This window comes from Loxodonta africana, chromosome 5 (genome assembly GCF_030014295.1).
Source record: "Loxodonta africana isolate mLoxAfr1 chromosome 5, mLoxAfr1.hap2, whole genome shotgun sequence".
NCBI classification, from domain to species: Eukaryota; Metazoa; Chordata; class Mammalia; order Proboscidea; family Elephantidae; genus Loxodonta; species Loxodonta africana.
This window is the reverse complement of record NC_087346.1, coordinates 146,104,896-146,122,767: the sequence shown is the minus strand read 5'-3', so window position 1 is coordinate 146,122,767 and position 17,872 is coordinate 146,104,896. Positions and strand designations below refer to the sequence as shown.

The following is a 17,872-nucleotide window of genomic DNA, read 5'->3' as shown; positions in this document are numbered from 1 at the left end:
CTGGAAGATAGGAGGGAACAGGACAGCTGGTAATAGAGAACCCAAGGCTGAGAAGGGAGAGTGTTGACATGTCATGGGATTGTTAACCAACGTCATATACCGTGTGTACTATTTGATGAGAAACTAGTTTGTTCTGTAAACCTTCATCTAAAGTACAATTAAAAAAAAAGATATAAAGTACTATTAATACTACTACCAGATAACATTTAATCAGGTCACAAATCCACTTGGGTGTGTGGTACACACTGTTAAGAGAGTGAGTGGGAGTAGTATGATTTGGGTGATCTTAACTTTCATTACATCTTACATTTATACTTTACTGCATAATAAAAATATATTCAAGAATAGTTCATCTTAAGATACCAACCACTGAAATCACTGCCGTCGAGTCGACTGATACCACAAGAAAAGAAAACTAAAGGCCAGTATCTCTTATGAATACAGATGCAAAACTCCTCAACAAAATACTACCAAAGGAACACAACGGCGAACCCCTGAGAGAGCAGAAGAGCAGTGGGATGCAGACCTCAAATTCTTGTACAAAGACCAGACTTAATGGTCTGACTGAGACTAGAAGGACCCCAGAGGTTATGGTCCCCAGACCTTCTGTTAGCCCAAGACAGGAACCATTCGCAAAGCCAACTCTTCAGACAGGGATTGGACTGAACTATGGGATAGAAAATGGTACTGGTGAAGAGTGAGCTTCTTGGATCAAGTAGACACATGAGACTATGTGGGCAGCTCCTGTCTGGAGAAGAAATGAGAGGGCAGAGGAGATCAGAAGCGGGCCGAATGGACACGAAAATAGAGAGCTGAGGGAAGGAGTGTGCTGTCTCATTAGAGGGAGAACAACTAGGAGTACACAGCAAGGTGTATTTAACTTTTTGTATGAGAGACTGACTTGGTTTGTAACTTTCATTTAAAGCACAATATAAATAAAATAAAATACTAGCAAATAGACTCCAACGGCATATTAACAGTCATACACTGTGACCAAGTGGGATGGTTCAACATTAGAAAAGCCAATCACCATAATAAACCACAGCAATAGAACAAAGGAAAAGAACCACATGACCATCTCTACTGATGCAGAAAAAGCATTTGATAAAATCCAACACCCTTTCTTGATGAAAACCCTTAAGAAGATTGCAACAGAAGGGAAATTCCTCAATATGATTCAAGGCATATCTGAAAAGCCAACAGCAAACATTACACTTAATGGAGAAAGACTGAGAGCTTTCCCTTCGAAACCAGGAATAAGACAAGGGTGCTTGCTCTCACCACTTCTATTTGATATTGTATTATAAGTCCTAACCAAAGCAATAAGACAAGAAAAATCAAAGGTATCCAGATTAAAAAAGTAAAAGTATCTCTATTCACAGATGATATCCTACAAATGAAAATCCCAAAGAATTCACAAGAAAATGTCTAGAGCTAATAGAGGAATTTAGCAAAGTTGCAGGGTACAAAGTCAACAAACAAAAATCAGTCGGGTTTCTATACACCAAACCAAAAACCAAACCCACCACAATCGAGCTGATTCCAACTCATAGTGACCGTACAGGACAGAGTAGAATTACCCCAGAGGGCTTCCAAGGAGCAGCTGGTGGATTCGAACTGCTGACCTTTTGGTTAGCAGTCAAGCTCTTAACTGCTGTGCCACCAGGGCTCCTTCTATTTATTCATTGGCACTGAAAAATCTGAAAGGGAAACTAGGGAAACAATTACATTTACAATAGCATCTAAGAGAATAAAATACCTAGGAATAAATCTAACCAGGGATGTGAAGACTTATATAATGAAAACTAAAAGACACTGCTGAAAGAGATTAAAGAAGACTTAAATAAACAGAAAGATGTTCCGTGTTCATGCATTGGAAGACTTAATGGTTAAGATGTCAATACTATACAAGGCAGTCTATATATTCAACATAATTTTGATCAAAATTCCAAGCCTTCTTCACAGAAATAGTAAAACCAATCCTCAACTTTATATGGAATGGCAAGAAGCCTTGAATAGCTAAAATAATGTTGAAAGAGAAGAACAAAGCAGAAGGACTCAAACTTTCTGATTTTAAAACATACTACACCACGACAGTGATCCTAACAGCCTGGTACTTGTATAACAATAGACACAGAGAACAATGGAATAGAATTGAGAGTCCAGAAATAAACACACACATCTATGGCCAATTGATTTTTTACAAGGCTGGTAAGTCCATTCAATAGGAAAAGAAGAATCTCTTCAATAAATGATGCTGGGAAAACTGGATCTCCACATGCAGAAATATGAAACAGGACCCATACCTCACACTATACACAAAAATTCAAAATGGATTAAGGGCCTAAACATGCAAACTAAAACCACAAAATTCTTAGGAAAACAACCAGGGGCAATACTGTCAGGCCTAGCTTTCAATAATGGATTATCTAATATAATAACAAAAACACAAACAGCAAAAGACAAAATAAATAAATGGGCCTCACAAAAATTAAAAACTTTTGTTCATCAAAAAAGTGAAAAGGCAAGCTACCAGCTGTAAGAACATCTTCAGAAACCATATAAATGACAAGAATCTAAAAACCAAAATATATATAAAACTTCCACAAATTAACAACAGAAAAATAAGCCAATCATAAAATGGACAAAGGACTTGCACAGACATATCACCAAAGAAGACATTCACATGGTGACCAAACGCATGAAAGATGTTTAGTGTTATTAGTCATCAGAAAGACGCAAATCAAAAACACATGAGATAGCGTTTCACTCCCACTAGGAGGATGGCTAAGGTTAAAAAAAATAGTAACAAATGTTCGTGAGGATGTAGGGAAATTGGAACTCTTATCCACTGCGGGTAGGAATACAAAGTGGTACTACCATTACTGAAAAAGTATGGCAGTTCCTCAAAAAACTAAAAATAGAACTACCAGATGACCCAGCAATTCCACTCTTAGGTATATACCCAAAAGACTTGAAAGCAGAGACTCAAAAAGAGACTTATACACCAATATTCACTATAGCCAAGAGGCGGAAACAACCTAAATGCCCATGAAAAGATGAATGGATAAACAAAATGTGGTACATACATACAATGGAATACTACTCAGCCAGTAAGAGAAATGAAGCCTTGATACATGCTACAGTATGTACGGAGCTTGAAGGCATTATGCTGAGTGAAATAAGCCAACCACAAAAGGACAAATATTACATGACCTCACTTATATAAAAAGACAAGAACAGACAAATATAGAGACCAAAGTTTAATAGTGGTTACGGGGGTGGGAGGGATGGGGAAAAGGGGGGTTAACGGTGATGGAAAAATCACATTGATTAAGCTAGTACACTAGCCAGTTATTGTAATTGCTGTCATTAAGTTTTACACCTGTAAAAAGTTGAGTAAGAAAAAGTTGTGTGATAGATTTACAATGACAAAAAAAAATGAATAGCTGCTGAGGCTGCTTATGTACAAACAAAAACCTCATGGGATTTAGTTCCTTGGTTTAGGGTCATAGCTTCACAGGACACTCCTGTTAATTGCCCTAATAAAGTGTTCAGTGCTTTTTCTACCTCTTAGTTCACTGCGTAATGCCTGGGTTCTTAAAAGCTTGCAAGTGGCACAATTGGTTGTATTTGGCTGGAGCAACAGAGGAAGAAAGACAGTTAGGAAGAGAAGATATGGAATGTATAGCTACTTGCCTCCATTAACAACTATCTCCTTTGCCATGAGACTAGAACTAGATGGTATCTGGCTACCATGACTGAACATTTTGCTCAAAGATTCCATAGAAGAATCCTGATCAAAAGTGAGAATTGCAAAACGGAAATTAAAATTCTCATGGACTCAAGACTTTCTGGAGCTATGGAGGGTGGATGAACACCTAAAACTACTGCCCTGAGATAATCTTTAAACCTTAAACCAAAAATATCCCCTGAACTCATCTTAACACTGAACAATAGTTTAACTTAACTAGTAAAAAATGCCTGCCTTGAGCATTCTGCTCTTTTAAGAATTATCTATATGGGATCAAATTGACAACTGTAACTTGAAAAATTATACAGGTACCTTAGGGTGCAGTGAGTTTATGTAAATAAGGGAGGAATACGTCAGAAAAAGAGGGTAAGAATGCTTGCACAACTCGAAGAAGGTAATCAATGTCAATAAACTGTACATATAGAAACTGTTCAACTGGTATATCTTTTGCTATGTATATTGTCAACAACAACAAAAAAATAAATAAAATTTAGGAAAAAAAATTAAACATCCACTTACACTCTGACTCAGCCATTACACTCCCAGGTATTTTCTTAGGAAAAATGAAACCATACATCCACCCCTAAAATTAACAAGGCTGTTCAGAGCAGCTTTATTTGTAGTAACCCCAAACTGCAAGCAACTCGAATGTCTATTATAGGTGAATGGATAAACAAAGTGGTATATCCATACAATGGAACACTACTCGGCAATAAAAAGGAATGAGCTATTGCTATAAGGGCCAACATGGGTAAATCCCAAAATAATTATGTTGAATGAAAGAGTACATACTATATGATTTCGTTTACAGAGAAGATGCAAATGGGTGTTCAGAAAGCAGATCCATGTTTATCTGGGGGTGGGGGTTGGGGGTATGGAGGGAGGAACGTATGACAAAGGGCCGTGAGGGAACTTCTGCAGGTGATGGGTATGTTCATTTTCTTGATCGTGGCGACGTTTTCATCGTGTATACATATATCAAAACTTACCAATTATATATGTACAGTTTATTGTATGTCAGTAATACCTCAATAAAGCTGTTCAAAAAAAGAATATTTCATCTTACCCAAAATAGAAGAGTATGACACAGGCATAAGACAGGATTCCTTGCACTTTAATTGAGCTTGTTACAACTCTGATGAGCTAGCCAGAAACAAACCAAAACAACAGAGACACACAAACAAAACATACAACCACAGAGTTATTAGTTAATACTGAAACAAAAGATTTCTCCAAGCTAATTTTAACACTTTAGGCACACACCTGTGGCTTCTGTCTAAACCCACGTGGGCAGTCCTGGATTTGCCCATTCATATCAAAATCTGCCCGATGGTGACAGATTTGGATTTGCTCAGGCAAAGCTAGGACACCATGGCAAATGTACACGTTTGCCTCTCTGACGCCCTGGAGTCAGATACTAGACGGAGTTCATGAAGGGTACATTTACTTGGACCTAAGGGAGATGCAAATCAGCGATTTTTAAAATGGAAAATTATTCTGGAAAGTACAAACGAATTCTTGCTACACACTTCCTCGCTAGAGCTAAAAATATTTAGTGGGCGTTTCCCTTACTCCTGCCTTTTTTTTTTTTTTTTGGTCTTGGCTTCTTAATAACCTCCAAAGACTTGCAGGGAGCATAGAGAAAAGGGAACTGTAGGAGGTTTGTACTGTTTAAAAAAATTAAATACTATTACAGAATTAATTACTTAAAGCTCAAGACAGTTTTGTCTCTTCTGGATGTTATGGTCAAACACCTACTTTCTTACTTATTTCACAGAAATACACGAGTGACACAGTCTGCTGAATAAATCTGTTGGGACCTATCAAGGTGCAATGTTTACACATTATCTGTACCCAGACAGTGTGTATCAAATACTTATCATAACATACAATTTAAAAGATATTTTAAATAAGCTTTAAACAAAAGAACAATTAGGAGGAGAAGGGGGAATAAAGTTTCACTATGAAAAATACTGAATGGAATCCTTCATCTGTTTCAAATCTCTAAAAGGGAAATGACATGTTAATGTGATTCTGGGATTTTATTCATTAATACGAAAACAAACCAATTTCATATTTAAGACTTAAGAGATTTGCTTGTTATCTAGTGTAATACCAGGCAATTTTAAGATACATAAGCCCAAAGTCTAATTTCCAACAGACCTTAATATATGATTTCTTTAATTTTTTTTTGGATACAAATTCTTTTAAGGACCTAAGGTAACATTTAGAAGGAAACTTTATAATCCTTGTGCCTTAACTAAAGAATTAACTTGATTACTGAGGCCTTGGTTTATTCCTCAGGGCTCCCAGATGTCTGTCTACCAAAGCTATGGCGCCACTTTGAAGCTCTGTGAGAAAAGTACTGCAAAGAAAACCCGCCAGATCATTGCATAATTAAATAATCTCCTTTGAAAATACAGGAAGTTTTCCTGTATTTTGAAAATACAGGAAGTGTTTTTGTTAATAAATTATTAAGTTTATATCTTGTGTTATAACAACCATAAACATTCATTTAAAGAACGAAACAAAGACCTGAGGAAAATTTAAAAATACTAAGTTAAAAAGAATATAATTATGACCAGAGTTTTCTGGCAAATGGGTCAGTAGACAAATCAATTATTATTTGGCAAAGAAAGGCCATATTTCACCCAATCACTCAATCAATCCATTTTTTCTTTTTTTAAATCAGTCAGGCAAACTTAGGTTTGTCCTCAAATTGTTCATATCATGTTTCCAGGTGTGGAAAGCAAATGTAGAAAAAACCTAATACTCTGTTTCATCCAAACTCTTAAACCTTTAACAAATAATTTTACTCTTTAAAATCCCCTTTTCCACAATTCTAGTAGTTCCTTTTCCCAAATAAGAGAAAACTCTATTATTATATGATAAAGTAATTAACATAATTGAAAATATTTAGGAGGTTATCTGGAGAGTCAGGCTGAAGTTTAAGTAACACTAAACCTATTAATCCTCCATCAGCTAAAAATGTTAGGCAAGGTGTTCTAAAATACAGGTAGTACGACTTACAACATCTTTATACTTTTCTTAGCTGACTTCCATGAGACTTTGTGTCTGTAGTAGAACTTTAGATGCCTTTCAGGCAAAAAGATGGTTGCATCTGTTTTGATGTGAGAATAAGTAGGCAAGAAGGAACATAATCAAATACACGTACAGTCAACAAATCTTAATATTACCACAGCCTCGATGGGGGCTAGTAACTATTTGCAAGGCTGTAGTAAACAATTCATTAAAATACTCCACATTGATGAAAATTGTTTTGGTTGATTTAGTAAGTTTCAGAGGTATTTTTAACTTTAGAAATATATGATAGTTTCTGAGTACATCAGTAGAAATTTTCATTGTAAAAAATTTAGAAAATTTAAAAAAAATGTAGTTATTACAATAGATATGCAATATTTCTTCATTTGGATAAACCATAATTTATTTAACCTATTTAGTTTGTTTCTAAATTTGTACTACCATAAATGCCATTGTGATGTGTACCCTTGCCCATAAATTATTACGTGCCTTTTATAACTATTTTATTAAGATAAACTCCTATAATTGGAGTTACTGGGTCAAAGTATAATACTGTCAAATTACCCTCCAAAAATGTTGGAATAATTTATATTTCCACGAGGCAGGTATTACAGTGGCCACATCAAGGCCCACCACCAGGTATTGCCATTAAAAATCAAAAGATCTTTGCCATATGAATAAGCAAAAAAGAGTATTCTCATTGTTTTGAAAGCTATTACATTACGCAGTTCCTTGAGATCGCTTATCTACTGGGTGGCTCAAAGTCCAAAAGGATAATGCTATCATTTACAACAAATTTTTCTGCTAAGTCATTTACCTTTTATTTTTATATCATGTCCTTTTGTAAAGAAACTTAGTGATAATTCATTTACTAATATTTTATAACTATGGTTATTTCAATCCTAAAAAGGTAAAGAAAGTATGGACTTACTAATACAGCCAGTGGAAGAGGAATAAACCCCATCCTCCGTGCCACAGAGTCACTATAATCAGTATAGGCCTGGAGAGAGAAAGGAGAAAATGATTCCGACTTACGGGGTTTAAACAACATTTAAAAAGCACTGCTGACTCGACCCCAGCACATGTTCTCCACAGGTGAGGCCACGAGCAAGAAGAGAACCTGGTACCTCTCATGCGACTGAGTAAAACAATGTGAAAATCTAACTATTCCTAAGAAGTTTTAAATACAAAGTCACCTAACTACTACAAGGCCACAAAAGTCATGCAGTGTTTTATGTGTTAAGTGTTACTGTTAATTTGTAACATTTAGTGTACAGAACAGAGATAAGCAGGAAGATAAGTGTATGTAGCCAGCATGCTGGAGCTAAACCACCGTCTAGCTGAATTCCCACTACGGTTTTGATATAACGCTCACGTTTTTCTGTCGGCTGCTAACGAGGTCAAAAGCAAGGCTGGCTCTGTATTCGCTGTAGACCTACAGACAAATAAGAACGAGATATTAAGTAATACAGTGCGAATATATGATACGTAAGGGTTCAGACTTTGCAGGTAAAAGTGCTCTGTGTATGTAATTCACCAGGAACAAGGTATTCTCCAAGCCTTTCACCGCCATCTAGGAGTCGCTTCTCTATCGGTTTTTCTACACTAAGGGTGACACACAGCCTCAGCCTCTATGCCCACTCCTGAACTGTTACATTCACAGGCTTTTGGAGGTTTCTCCTTCCTAATTATAAAAGGGAGAAATATTCAATGATTACGATGCTGCAAGTTCAGGATTTTGGGAGAAGTGGTTATTTTAAGAAGTGTAATATACACAAAATAATTTAAAATGTTTTAAATCAGATGAACAGTTTAAAAATTATTATTACTGTACATCAAACCACAACAATGCCTTCTTAGAAAAACAAATACTAAGCAAGATATAGACCTGAGTGAGGAAATGTAGTAGTCGTGAAGGTACTTGTAAATTGTCATTTCCACTAAAAAATTCCCTCAGCATCTGAATCAAGCCTCTGAATTTTTACTTTAGATGCAGAGAAGATGGATCCATGAAAAGAGGATCACTCTGCATCGAGGAAGAGAGTAAAGGGGGAAATCACTCTACCAGTGCTTTACAAAAATGTCCCAAATTATATTTTATTGAAATATATTAAAGCCTTCAGAAACTCATAATCAATTAATTGCATTGTAGCAGTTGCAACTGCATTAGATTTCCATTTTTTGCCTTGTGAAATAAAACAATAAGTACCACAAGACTTAGTAAAAGCACAACCCAGTAAAATCCAGAAACACTGACACTAATATCCATTTGGGGACTGGGGTAGGCCTGAGGAATGTGCTAGGAGACTCTCTTTCGTTTTATATACAATTAGCCTACAGCCACATACCCATTTCCGGAAGGTCTACAGAATATCTGACTACAATATAAAACAAATCTCGTCATGTTTCATCAAATATTTTCACCAGAAAAATATGAGGATCTTGTCTTCTAGAACTTATCAGGAACTTATTCATGATCACAGGAAAAAAATTTAGTTTTTAAATATATTTAGAAAACTAGCCAGATTGGATGGAACCTCTCCACTCCCCTGAAACTACTGCCCTGAGTAATCTTTAAACCTTAAACTATCCCCTGAAGTCATCTTTAAACCAAACAATAGTTGAGCTTAATGAGTAAAGAATATCTACCTTGAGCACTATGCTCTTTTGAAGAATTATCTACATGTGATCAAATTGAAGACAGCAACTTGAAAGGTTAGATGAGACGCCTAGGGGACAGTGAGTTCATCTTAAACGTGGTGGAATAATTTGGAAAAGGACAGTGAGAATGGTTGCACAACTTGAAAAATATAATCAATGTCACTGTACATGTAGAAATTGCTTAGTTTATGTTTTTTCTGTGTACATTTTCACCAAACAAAATCTAAAATAAGTAAATATACCCAGAGAGAAAAATTTTGATAGTCTAATTTTTTTTTTTTTTTTTAAGAAACAATGTGATTTAAAAAACTTTAAGTGAACACACTATGATAGTATAACAATAATGATCTTGAGTTAACTGACGCTCTGAACTCAACTACTGGCTGATCTACACGTCACCTAAGAACATGGAACTAGGACTCTTTGATACTGAAATAAAATAATTCCAGGAGTAAAATAATTTTCAAAAATTTAAAATTGTAATTCTAACTTTTCAGCAATGGGGTTTTTTGACTTTAAAACAGTAGTAATCTATTGTCTACATAGATGCAGCAAACCTAAACCTGGTATTCTAATATTAAGGAGGAAAAGTCAACTTTAGACACTGAATTGCTTATTAAAATACATACATCAGCAGTAATGTCATTGAACTTGGTGATGAAAGCATGTTTTACAATGTCCACAGCAATTTCTGATGCAATCACCATACAGACATCTGGAAATAACACCCAGAGATGATCTACAAAGTTCAGGAATAAAAGAAAGATAATTAAATCTCTTAATGTGAATGGATTCCACAGTACCACAGGCAATCACAGAAATCTGAAATTCTCCAGAAGGCAAAACTACAGTATCTTCTATAAAGGATGATAGAGCTATCATAACATTATAATCTTTATCAAAAGATGGCATTTGTTTAACAAATTAAACAAATGTTTATCCAACACTTTCTATGTGCCACGCACTGCTACAAGTGTGGCATCCGGGCATGAGCAGAGCCCCTGCCTTCATGAAATCATCTTGGAGTAGGTTGAATCCTAATCCTAATCCCTTCTGAGGGGTGTCTTACAAAAGGGGACAAGGATGCAGAATCACACACACAGGGGAAGACAGCATGCGAAGGTCCCTCTACAAGCCTAGAAACGCCAAGAAACATTGGGGGCTACAGAAGCTGAAAGAGACAAGAATATCTTCCCCTCAAGTCTACAAGGAGAGCGTGGCCCTGATGATGTTCTGAATTTCAACTTCTGGCCTACAGAGCTGTGAGAAAACAAAATTCTGTCCTTTAAAGCCACCCACTTTGTGGTATTTTGTTATGGCAGCCCTAGGAGACTAACACAGTGGCATATCACAGAGAATGTATTCTATCAATTCTATGGAAAATGGCATTTCCACTCCCAAACAATGAAGTTCTGGACTTTCGGCAATATTTATTTCAGCCCATATAAAAGAATGATTTTTGGTTCAAGAGTAAAATTACAAGACACTGTATTCGTTAAGAGTTAGTTACCTGGATTCCAAGAAAATTGTTCCATGTTTCTTAGACACACTATTAGCAAAAGCACATAATTTGTGAACCGCTCCTTGATATCTGGGGAAAAAAATCACAGAAGTACTATAATGCCTTCATAATGCCTCCATAGTGGTTCTTTCTTTTAGTCAGAACATTACGAAATTATTATACTGTGTATAAAATATCTGTAAAATAAATACACTATTACACATATAAGATGCTGCTACACCGGTTAAGTTGCTGACTTCTTTTGTCAAACTAATTCTAGCATGGAAATTCCAGTTTTCTATAAATTTCAAAAAATAGTCAAATCATCAGTCTTCCTAGGCTAGGTCACCGGATTCCCCCAGAAACCTCTGGAAAAAATGAACAACTATTTTCATTGTACAGAAGAAAAAATAGAAGCAACGAGTAAAACACAAGAAGGGTTAGCAACAAATACACTTCTTTGTCTAATCTGTTTAGCTCACATACTTATGCGGCTTTCTGAATAATTCTACAGAATTTCAGTTAACGATACATTGAGAAATTCAGTTCCCATGAATTAAATTCAAGTTAGTTTCTCATACAAAAATTTATATACACATTGTTATGTGATCCTAGCTGCTATCTCTTCTGCTCCGTCAGGGACTTTCTGTTGTGTTTCCTGTCAGGGAGGTCATGGTGGTAGTTGGGCACCATCTATTACTTCTGGTCCAAGCTGATGGATCCACCCACCTCATTAAGGTCTACTCTCCTTTGAGGAGGCAGCTCTTCCCCAGTAGTATTTTGAGTGCTTTCCAACATGAGGGGTTCATCTTCCAGCACTATACCAGACAATGTTCCACTGATATTCATAAAGTTTTCACTGGCCAATATTTTTAGAGGTAGATTGCTAGTTCCTTCTTCCTATTCTGCCTTAGTCTGGAGGCTCTGCTGAAACCTGTCCACCATGGGTGACCCTGCTGGTATTTGAAATACCAGTGGCATAGCTTCCACCATCACAGCAACATACAAGTCACCATGGTACAAGAAACTGACGGATGAGTGCTGGATAAATCCTGGTAGACAAATGCAATTTTAGAATATAAGGATGTGAAGAACGGTGAATTTAAAGATTAAAAAGAAAAGTAACACCTTAAATAACAAATATATATTTCAATGACTCATTTATCAATGTAACTATGAAAACGAGGCTGCTACATAAATATTTTTTTAAAAATCACCATGTTTTATTCTTGTACTTCATTTTTTTTTTCATGTAAATGTTTTACATGGATTTTTTTTGAAACCTAGATTTGACTTATAATTTGAGTTTTTCTAAAGTGTACCCACATTCTAAAAAAATTTTTTCCATAATAAAATAAAATCTTGTATGGGAAGTGAAATTTTGATTATAGTGAGAATAACAGATTCTAATAGTGATAACCTATTACATGTACTAAATAACATAATCCACACAATATTTAAATCATATCGTTATCTTCAGAACAGTCTGAGTTTTGATTGTGAATGAACCCTTAATTAAATCTTAAAAAATCTGCCAAAATGGAAACGTTACTGTAACTTTTATTAAGTAGCCTAAAAACACTGGTACTTAGGTTAATGTTTTTAACATATTCCTGATATTTAGATTATTAAGCTCCTTTTCCTCTGCTACATTACCACTCACTGGAATTCACTTTAACGTATTATAGTTATCATCATGTTTTAAGTGTAAAATGAGTGGTATTTTATTTCCAAGTCACTCAAGTTTAATGCAGTTGCACAGGCTTGTGTTAAGGATGTTAAAGTCATTACGAGCTAGAACCTTACTTTAGATCAATACAACTCCTGCGAATGCACAGGTCACATCATCTGTGGATGAAAAACTATGTACAAGTTTTCATCTCAGGATGCAAATCAGAGAGCCCTGGGTTCCGTAGTCAGCTGGTGCTTATGATATCAAATAAAATGGAAAAAAGAATAAACCGCTACAGGTCTGGTTTTCCTAGTAAACTCCATCTCATGTGTCCTCAGGAAATTCTTCTAAAGAAAATGCACAGTCAGCTAATAAACTGACAGGGATAAACTTACACTACCTTTTCCAAACTACATTGTCAACATTAAACCAGATAGGGTACTGAACCTTATACCATGTATTTCACAGCTCAACTTCTAAGAGAAAAAAGGTCACAGGAAAAGAAATAGCTGGTATGTGAGCACCCCTGGTGGCTGGCTCTGATTTTGCAGCTCCATAGTGTAAAAGAGGCAATATACTTAGCATCAGGCTGTATGTAAACAGCAGCTTTTAGTGATATTTACAAAATTGCTGAGGTTAATTTTGTTTTTCCCTTACCCGGAAATGCGCTTCAAAAGCTACCTTATGATAATATGACTTTTACATTCTTGTAAACCTAAAACCTAAAGAATGGGGTGGTAGTTCTATGTTCAAGGCCACCCTGCATTGTAACATAATATTTTACCTGTAATAAAAAGAGAAACTTTTTTGGTGATAACTAATCATTTTAAGCAAAACAAACTGCCAATTTCTTTTGAATTGAAATGCATTACCTGATCAATATGCCATTCTTTTCAGTTTTCTTAAAACTCAAATATTGAATCCCTAATCTTTCTAAACTAAAAGGTTGGGGGCCTGTTTAAAAGAAATAAATAGGGGTCAACGTGCTGGTGATAAGGCTAAAAACCATTTACGATCTCCTCCTCACATTTTTCAAGCTCTTATACATAATGACAGGACACCCTTAAACTATAAGGAGTGTAATTGATGCCTACTCAGAGCAGGTTATTCATATAAATTAATAAAAGATACGATTTCTATAACAACTGAAATTCTTAGAGGTGACTCAGTATATTCCAGGGTTGATTACTGAGGCTGACAAAAAATTCTGTAATTCAATCCCGTTCTTGCTTTTCCCTTTCTCTCTTCTTTCATTTCCAATTCACAGGCCTGGCAGCACACACCTGGGAGGAGGGAATACTACCACAGAAAGACACAGCACCCACAGCCCCTTAGAGTTCTGAGATCCACAGTCCACTGCTGTCCCATAGAGCCATCTAGACTTTAAAGTTTTTCATTTGTTCTTCTTAACCCTTGCCTAGCTTTCAAATCTCCTATAATTCTAAATATCCTTTTAATATATTCCTAAGCCATTATTTTCTTTTTTAATATTGATGTAAGATTTACATACAATAAAATGCACAGATCTTAAGAGCAATTCAATGAGTTCTGATAACCTGTGTCGGCAACCCCAAATTAATACATAGAATTGTTCCATCACCCCAGAAAGTTCCTTTGCACCCCCCGCCGTGACTTGTTCTCCATCTTAGGGGAAACGTATTCAATATTTCTGCATTATGTATGATATAGGCTGTAGTGTTTTGTAGATGTCCTTTACCAGCTTGGGGGAGCTCCCTTTATTTCTAATTTGCTAATCATTTTTATCAGGAATGGCTGTTAAATTTTGTAAAATACTTTCTTGAATTTGACTTGAAACGATCGTGTTTCCCTCCCTTTTATCATATAAATATGTACAATTAAATTGATTATCGAATATTAAACCAATCTTCGATTCCTGGGGGTAAACTCCATTTGGTCATAATGTATTATCCTTTTTTACATATTGCTGGATTTGACTTGTTAATAGTTAAGGATTTTGATGTCATGAGGGATATTTATCTATAATTTCTTTCCTTGCAATACCTTTGTTAGCTTTTGGTATCAGGTTTATGCTGGATTCATACATCAAGCTGGGAAGTATTTCTCCTTGTTCATTTTAAGATTGGTATTATTTAATAGAGATCTGGGGGTTTTTTGTTTTTCTTTTTTTTGATGGGAAGGTTATTGATAACACATCCAATTTATTTAACAGATATGGTGGTATTCACATTTTCTATTTCTTCTTGTATCAGTTTTAGTATATTGTGTTTTTCAAGGAATTTGTTCATTTTACCTATGTTGCTGGATTTATTTGCTGAAAGTAGCTCATTATCTTCCACTATTATCTTTTACGTGTGTGAGCTCTGTGGTAATATTCCTTCTTATCTCTGATTTGAGTAATCTGTGTTTCTCCCTTCTTCTTTATCTATTAGTCCTGCTTGGGGTTTCAACAATTCGTTTCAAAGAACCAACTACTGGCTTTGTTAATTTTCTCTATTGTTTATCTCCTTGTTGTTTCTTTCCTTCTAATGATTTTGGGTTTAAATTGTACCTTTCAACAATTTCTTCAAGTGAAAGTTTGTATCTTTAGCTTTAAGCCTTTCGAATCTCCTAAAACAAACATTTAAAACTCTACATTTCCTTTTAAGAACTGCTTTAGTGGAAATCAACAAATATTGACATGTTTTTATTACCATCCAGTTCAAAAACTTTCTAATTTCCTTTGTGATTTATTCTTTGATTCAGGGGCTATTCAATTTTCAAATTTCAAATACTTAGGGCTCAATTTTCAAATACTTAGGGCTTTTCTAGTTTAATTCCACTGTGGACAGAGACACACTCTATAAAAACACTGATCAACAGATTAGTGAGTCTGTAGTTGTCTCGATGGCATCCAACCCTCTTTTATTATTTCATATTTTATATGTCAAAGCTATATTTAAAAAAGCTTATTTTTCTCCTAGTTTTTATCTTTACCTAGTTTTGAGGTCTCAGAACATTTTAAGCACTAGAAAAAAAATTCCTTTCTCACTAGAAAAAAGTTATAGCATGCTACTATCATATTCCTCCCTAGAATTTTTTTTCTAATGATAGAAAAACATAAATAACCCAAGACCCAGAAAAAAATAGCCTATTATGTTATTCCCCAACATATCATGTATTTCCCCAGGTCACTGAAAATTGTTATAAAATATTACTTTATTAATGTTAAATTCATAGACTTACGATTTTATCTAATAACTAAAATCAAAAATCATAAGTAAACCAATAATTAAATTTACTAATTTATTACTACTAATAAAATATCATCTTAAGAGGTTTTTCCAATTATGAATTACATTGCAAGTAATACTCTTATGAACAAAAATTTGTACATCTCCTTGAGTTCTTCAGATTTCTAGATGTAAGCCGTTTCTTAGTCAACGGGACTAAGGTTATACTAATTATATTTATAAAATACACACGCACACATAAACACATATACTCAATCACCTGAACATCCATGTACCTGATTCTTCCCTCAGCTTGGCTCTCAGTTCCTTCACTTCTTCTCTCCCAAAATCCTGCCCTCTACTCTACCTCACAGTCATACCCTAGGTCTATTTTTACCAATAACTATGCCTCCTTGAGCTCTGTTTCAAGCATCTCACTCTCTGGTCTGATACTACCTGCTTTTTTCCAGTCTCTCTGGTTCACCGCTTTGCCCCCACTGGGAGTCACAATCGATCTTGCCTAAGACTTTTTCACTGTCTCACTTCATTCCATACGAAGCTTAGATTCCTGTCCAGGGTCATTTTCCTGCTTTAAATTTTAGTATCCTTGCTCCTGTCTCCCTTAACCTTGCCTGGCAAAACCCTTACCCCAGTTAAACGTACACTCTACCTCCTCAGTGAGGGTGAAGGGGCTGAAGGGAAACACATCACGACTCCATCGCTACAAACGTCAAGTGGGCCCTCTGCGCTGTCTGACAGTCGCACACTACCCTAGCCCAAGGATCAGCAAACGCTTTCTGTAAAGAACTAGACAGTAAACATATTTAGCTTTCCTGTTACAACTATTCCACTCTGCTGTTTTAGTGCAAAAGCAGCCACAGGCGGTGTGTAAAGAAATGGATGTTGCCATGCTCCCGCAAAACTTTCTTTACAAAAACAGGCGGCAATTCAATTCATAGGCAGTAGTGTCCTGACTCCTACCCTAGTCCATTCACTCTCCACTCTCCTAGAGGTTTCTGTTCTCTCCTCAAATCCCCGCCATTCTCAGCGGATGACCTAGCGTGTGTGTGTATGTGTGTGTGTGTGTGTGTGTGTGTGAGGCCAAACTATTTTCAAAACAGATTTTCATTAGACTTTTCTACTTCTTTCATAGTTTTTAAGAATGTACAAGGGTCCTGAGACCCAAAAGTCTGAGAACAGCTGCTCTCTCTGAACCATCTGTCTTCTTATCTCCTTCTTGTCGTTGCCCCCACCTTCTCTCCCTTGTTGTCCCCTCACCACCTCAAGGACATTATCAACTCAATGGCTTTAACTGTCCTCCCTCTCCCCTACATCTGCTTTGATTCACGATCAAGTACCAGCCAAGTCACCACAGCTTCTCACCCACCATGCAAATGTCAACGTGGTGAGAAAGACAAATCATATCCTCATATTCTTATGGGAACAGTTTTGACCTTGCAACTCCCTGAAAGGGTCTCCGGGATGCTCTGCAGGGTTCCAGGAACGACACTTTGAGAACCAGGGCACTATGTCACTCTGATTTCATAATTATGCAAGATAAAGTTTCCAGAGATCAATGCTGTGCCTTCACACTTCCCTACATTACAAGGAGGCAGTGAGATATAACTGAAAAAGCTAAGAATTTAGAGACAACCTGGGATTTGTAGTTGTAATGCTGCTCTTTGAAGCTATGTGAGTGACCCTGGGGAAGTCAAATTACTTTCTTTGCGTTTCAGTTTCCACATCTCTCAAAAGAATAACATCATCTGTTTCAGAGAAATTTCTGGATTAGTGAGAAGCTTTTGAAAGGACGGTAAGGCGCTATATAAAAGGTACTAATTTTTATTATCTTAAACATACCGAGATGACGACAGCCAAAGTTAATAAGGATGCCTAGTAAAGATGTTGACAGCGGACGAGAAAAGTCAAAGAAACAGTGACCCACAAGAAATGTGACATTGTTGTTAGGTGCCGTCAAGCCGATTCTGACTCATAGTGACCCTATAGGACAGAGTAGAACTGCCCCCATAGGGTTACCAAGGAGCTGCTGG

General features: G+C 36.1%; 1 protein-coding gene across 4 annotated transcripts in view; it reads right to left on the bottom strand.

Annotated features, from left to right (window-relative positions):
• The window catches only part of TAPT1 (transmembrane anterior posterior transformation 1), a 77,454-nt gene that overhangs the window by 8,338 nt on the left and 51,244 nt on the right, over nucleotides 1-17,872 (bottom strand). For all 4 annotated transcript variants that reach the window (XM_010591369.2, XM_010591371.2, XM_064286055.1 and 1 more), the window contains 5 exons: nucleotides 10,968-11,048; nucleotides 10,087-10,196; nucleotides 8,172-8,231; nucleotides 7,728-7,796; nucleotides 4,821-4,897 (listed from right to left, as the gene is read on the bottom strand). In XM_010591369.2, coding sequence (XP_010589671.2) covers nucleotides 4,821-4,897; nucleotides 7,728-7,796; nucleotides 8,172-8,231; nucleotides 10,087-10,196; nucleotides 10,968-11,048 — 397 coding nt within the window. The remainder of the gene's footprint in view (nucleotides 1-4,820; nucleotides 4,898-7,727; nucleotides 7,797-8,171; nucleotides 8,232-10,086; nucleotides 10,197-10,967; nucleotides 11,049-17,872) is intronic.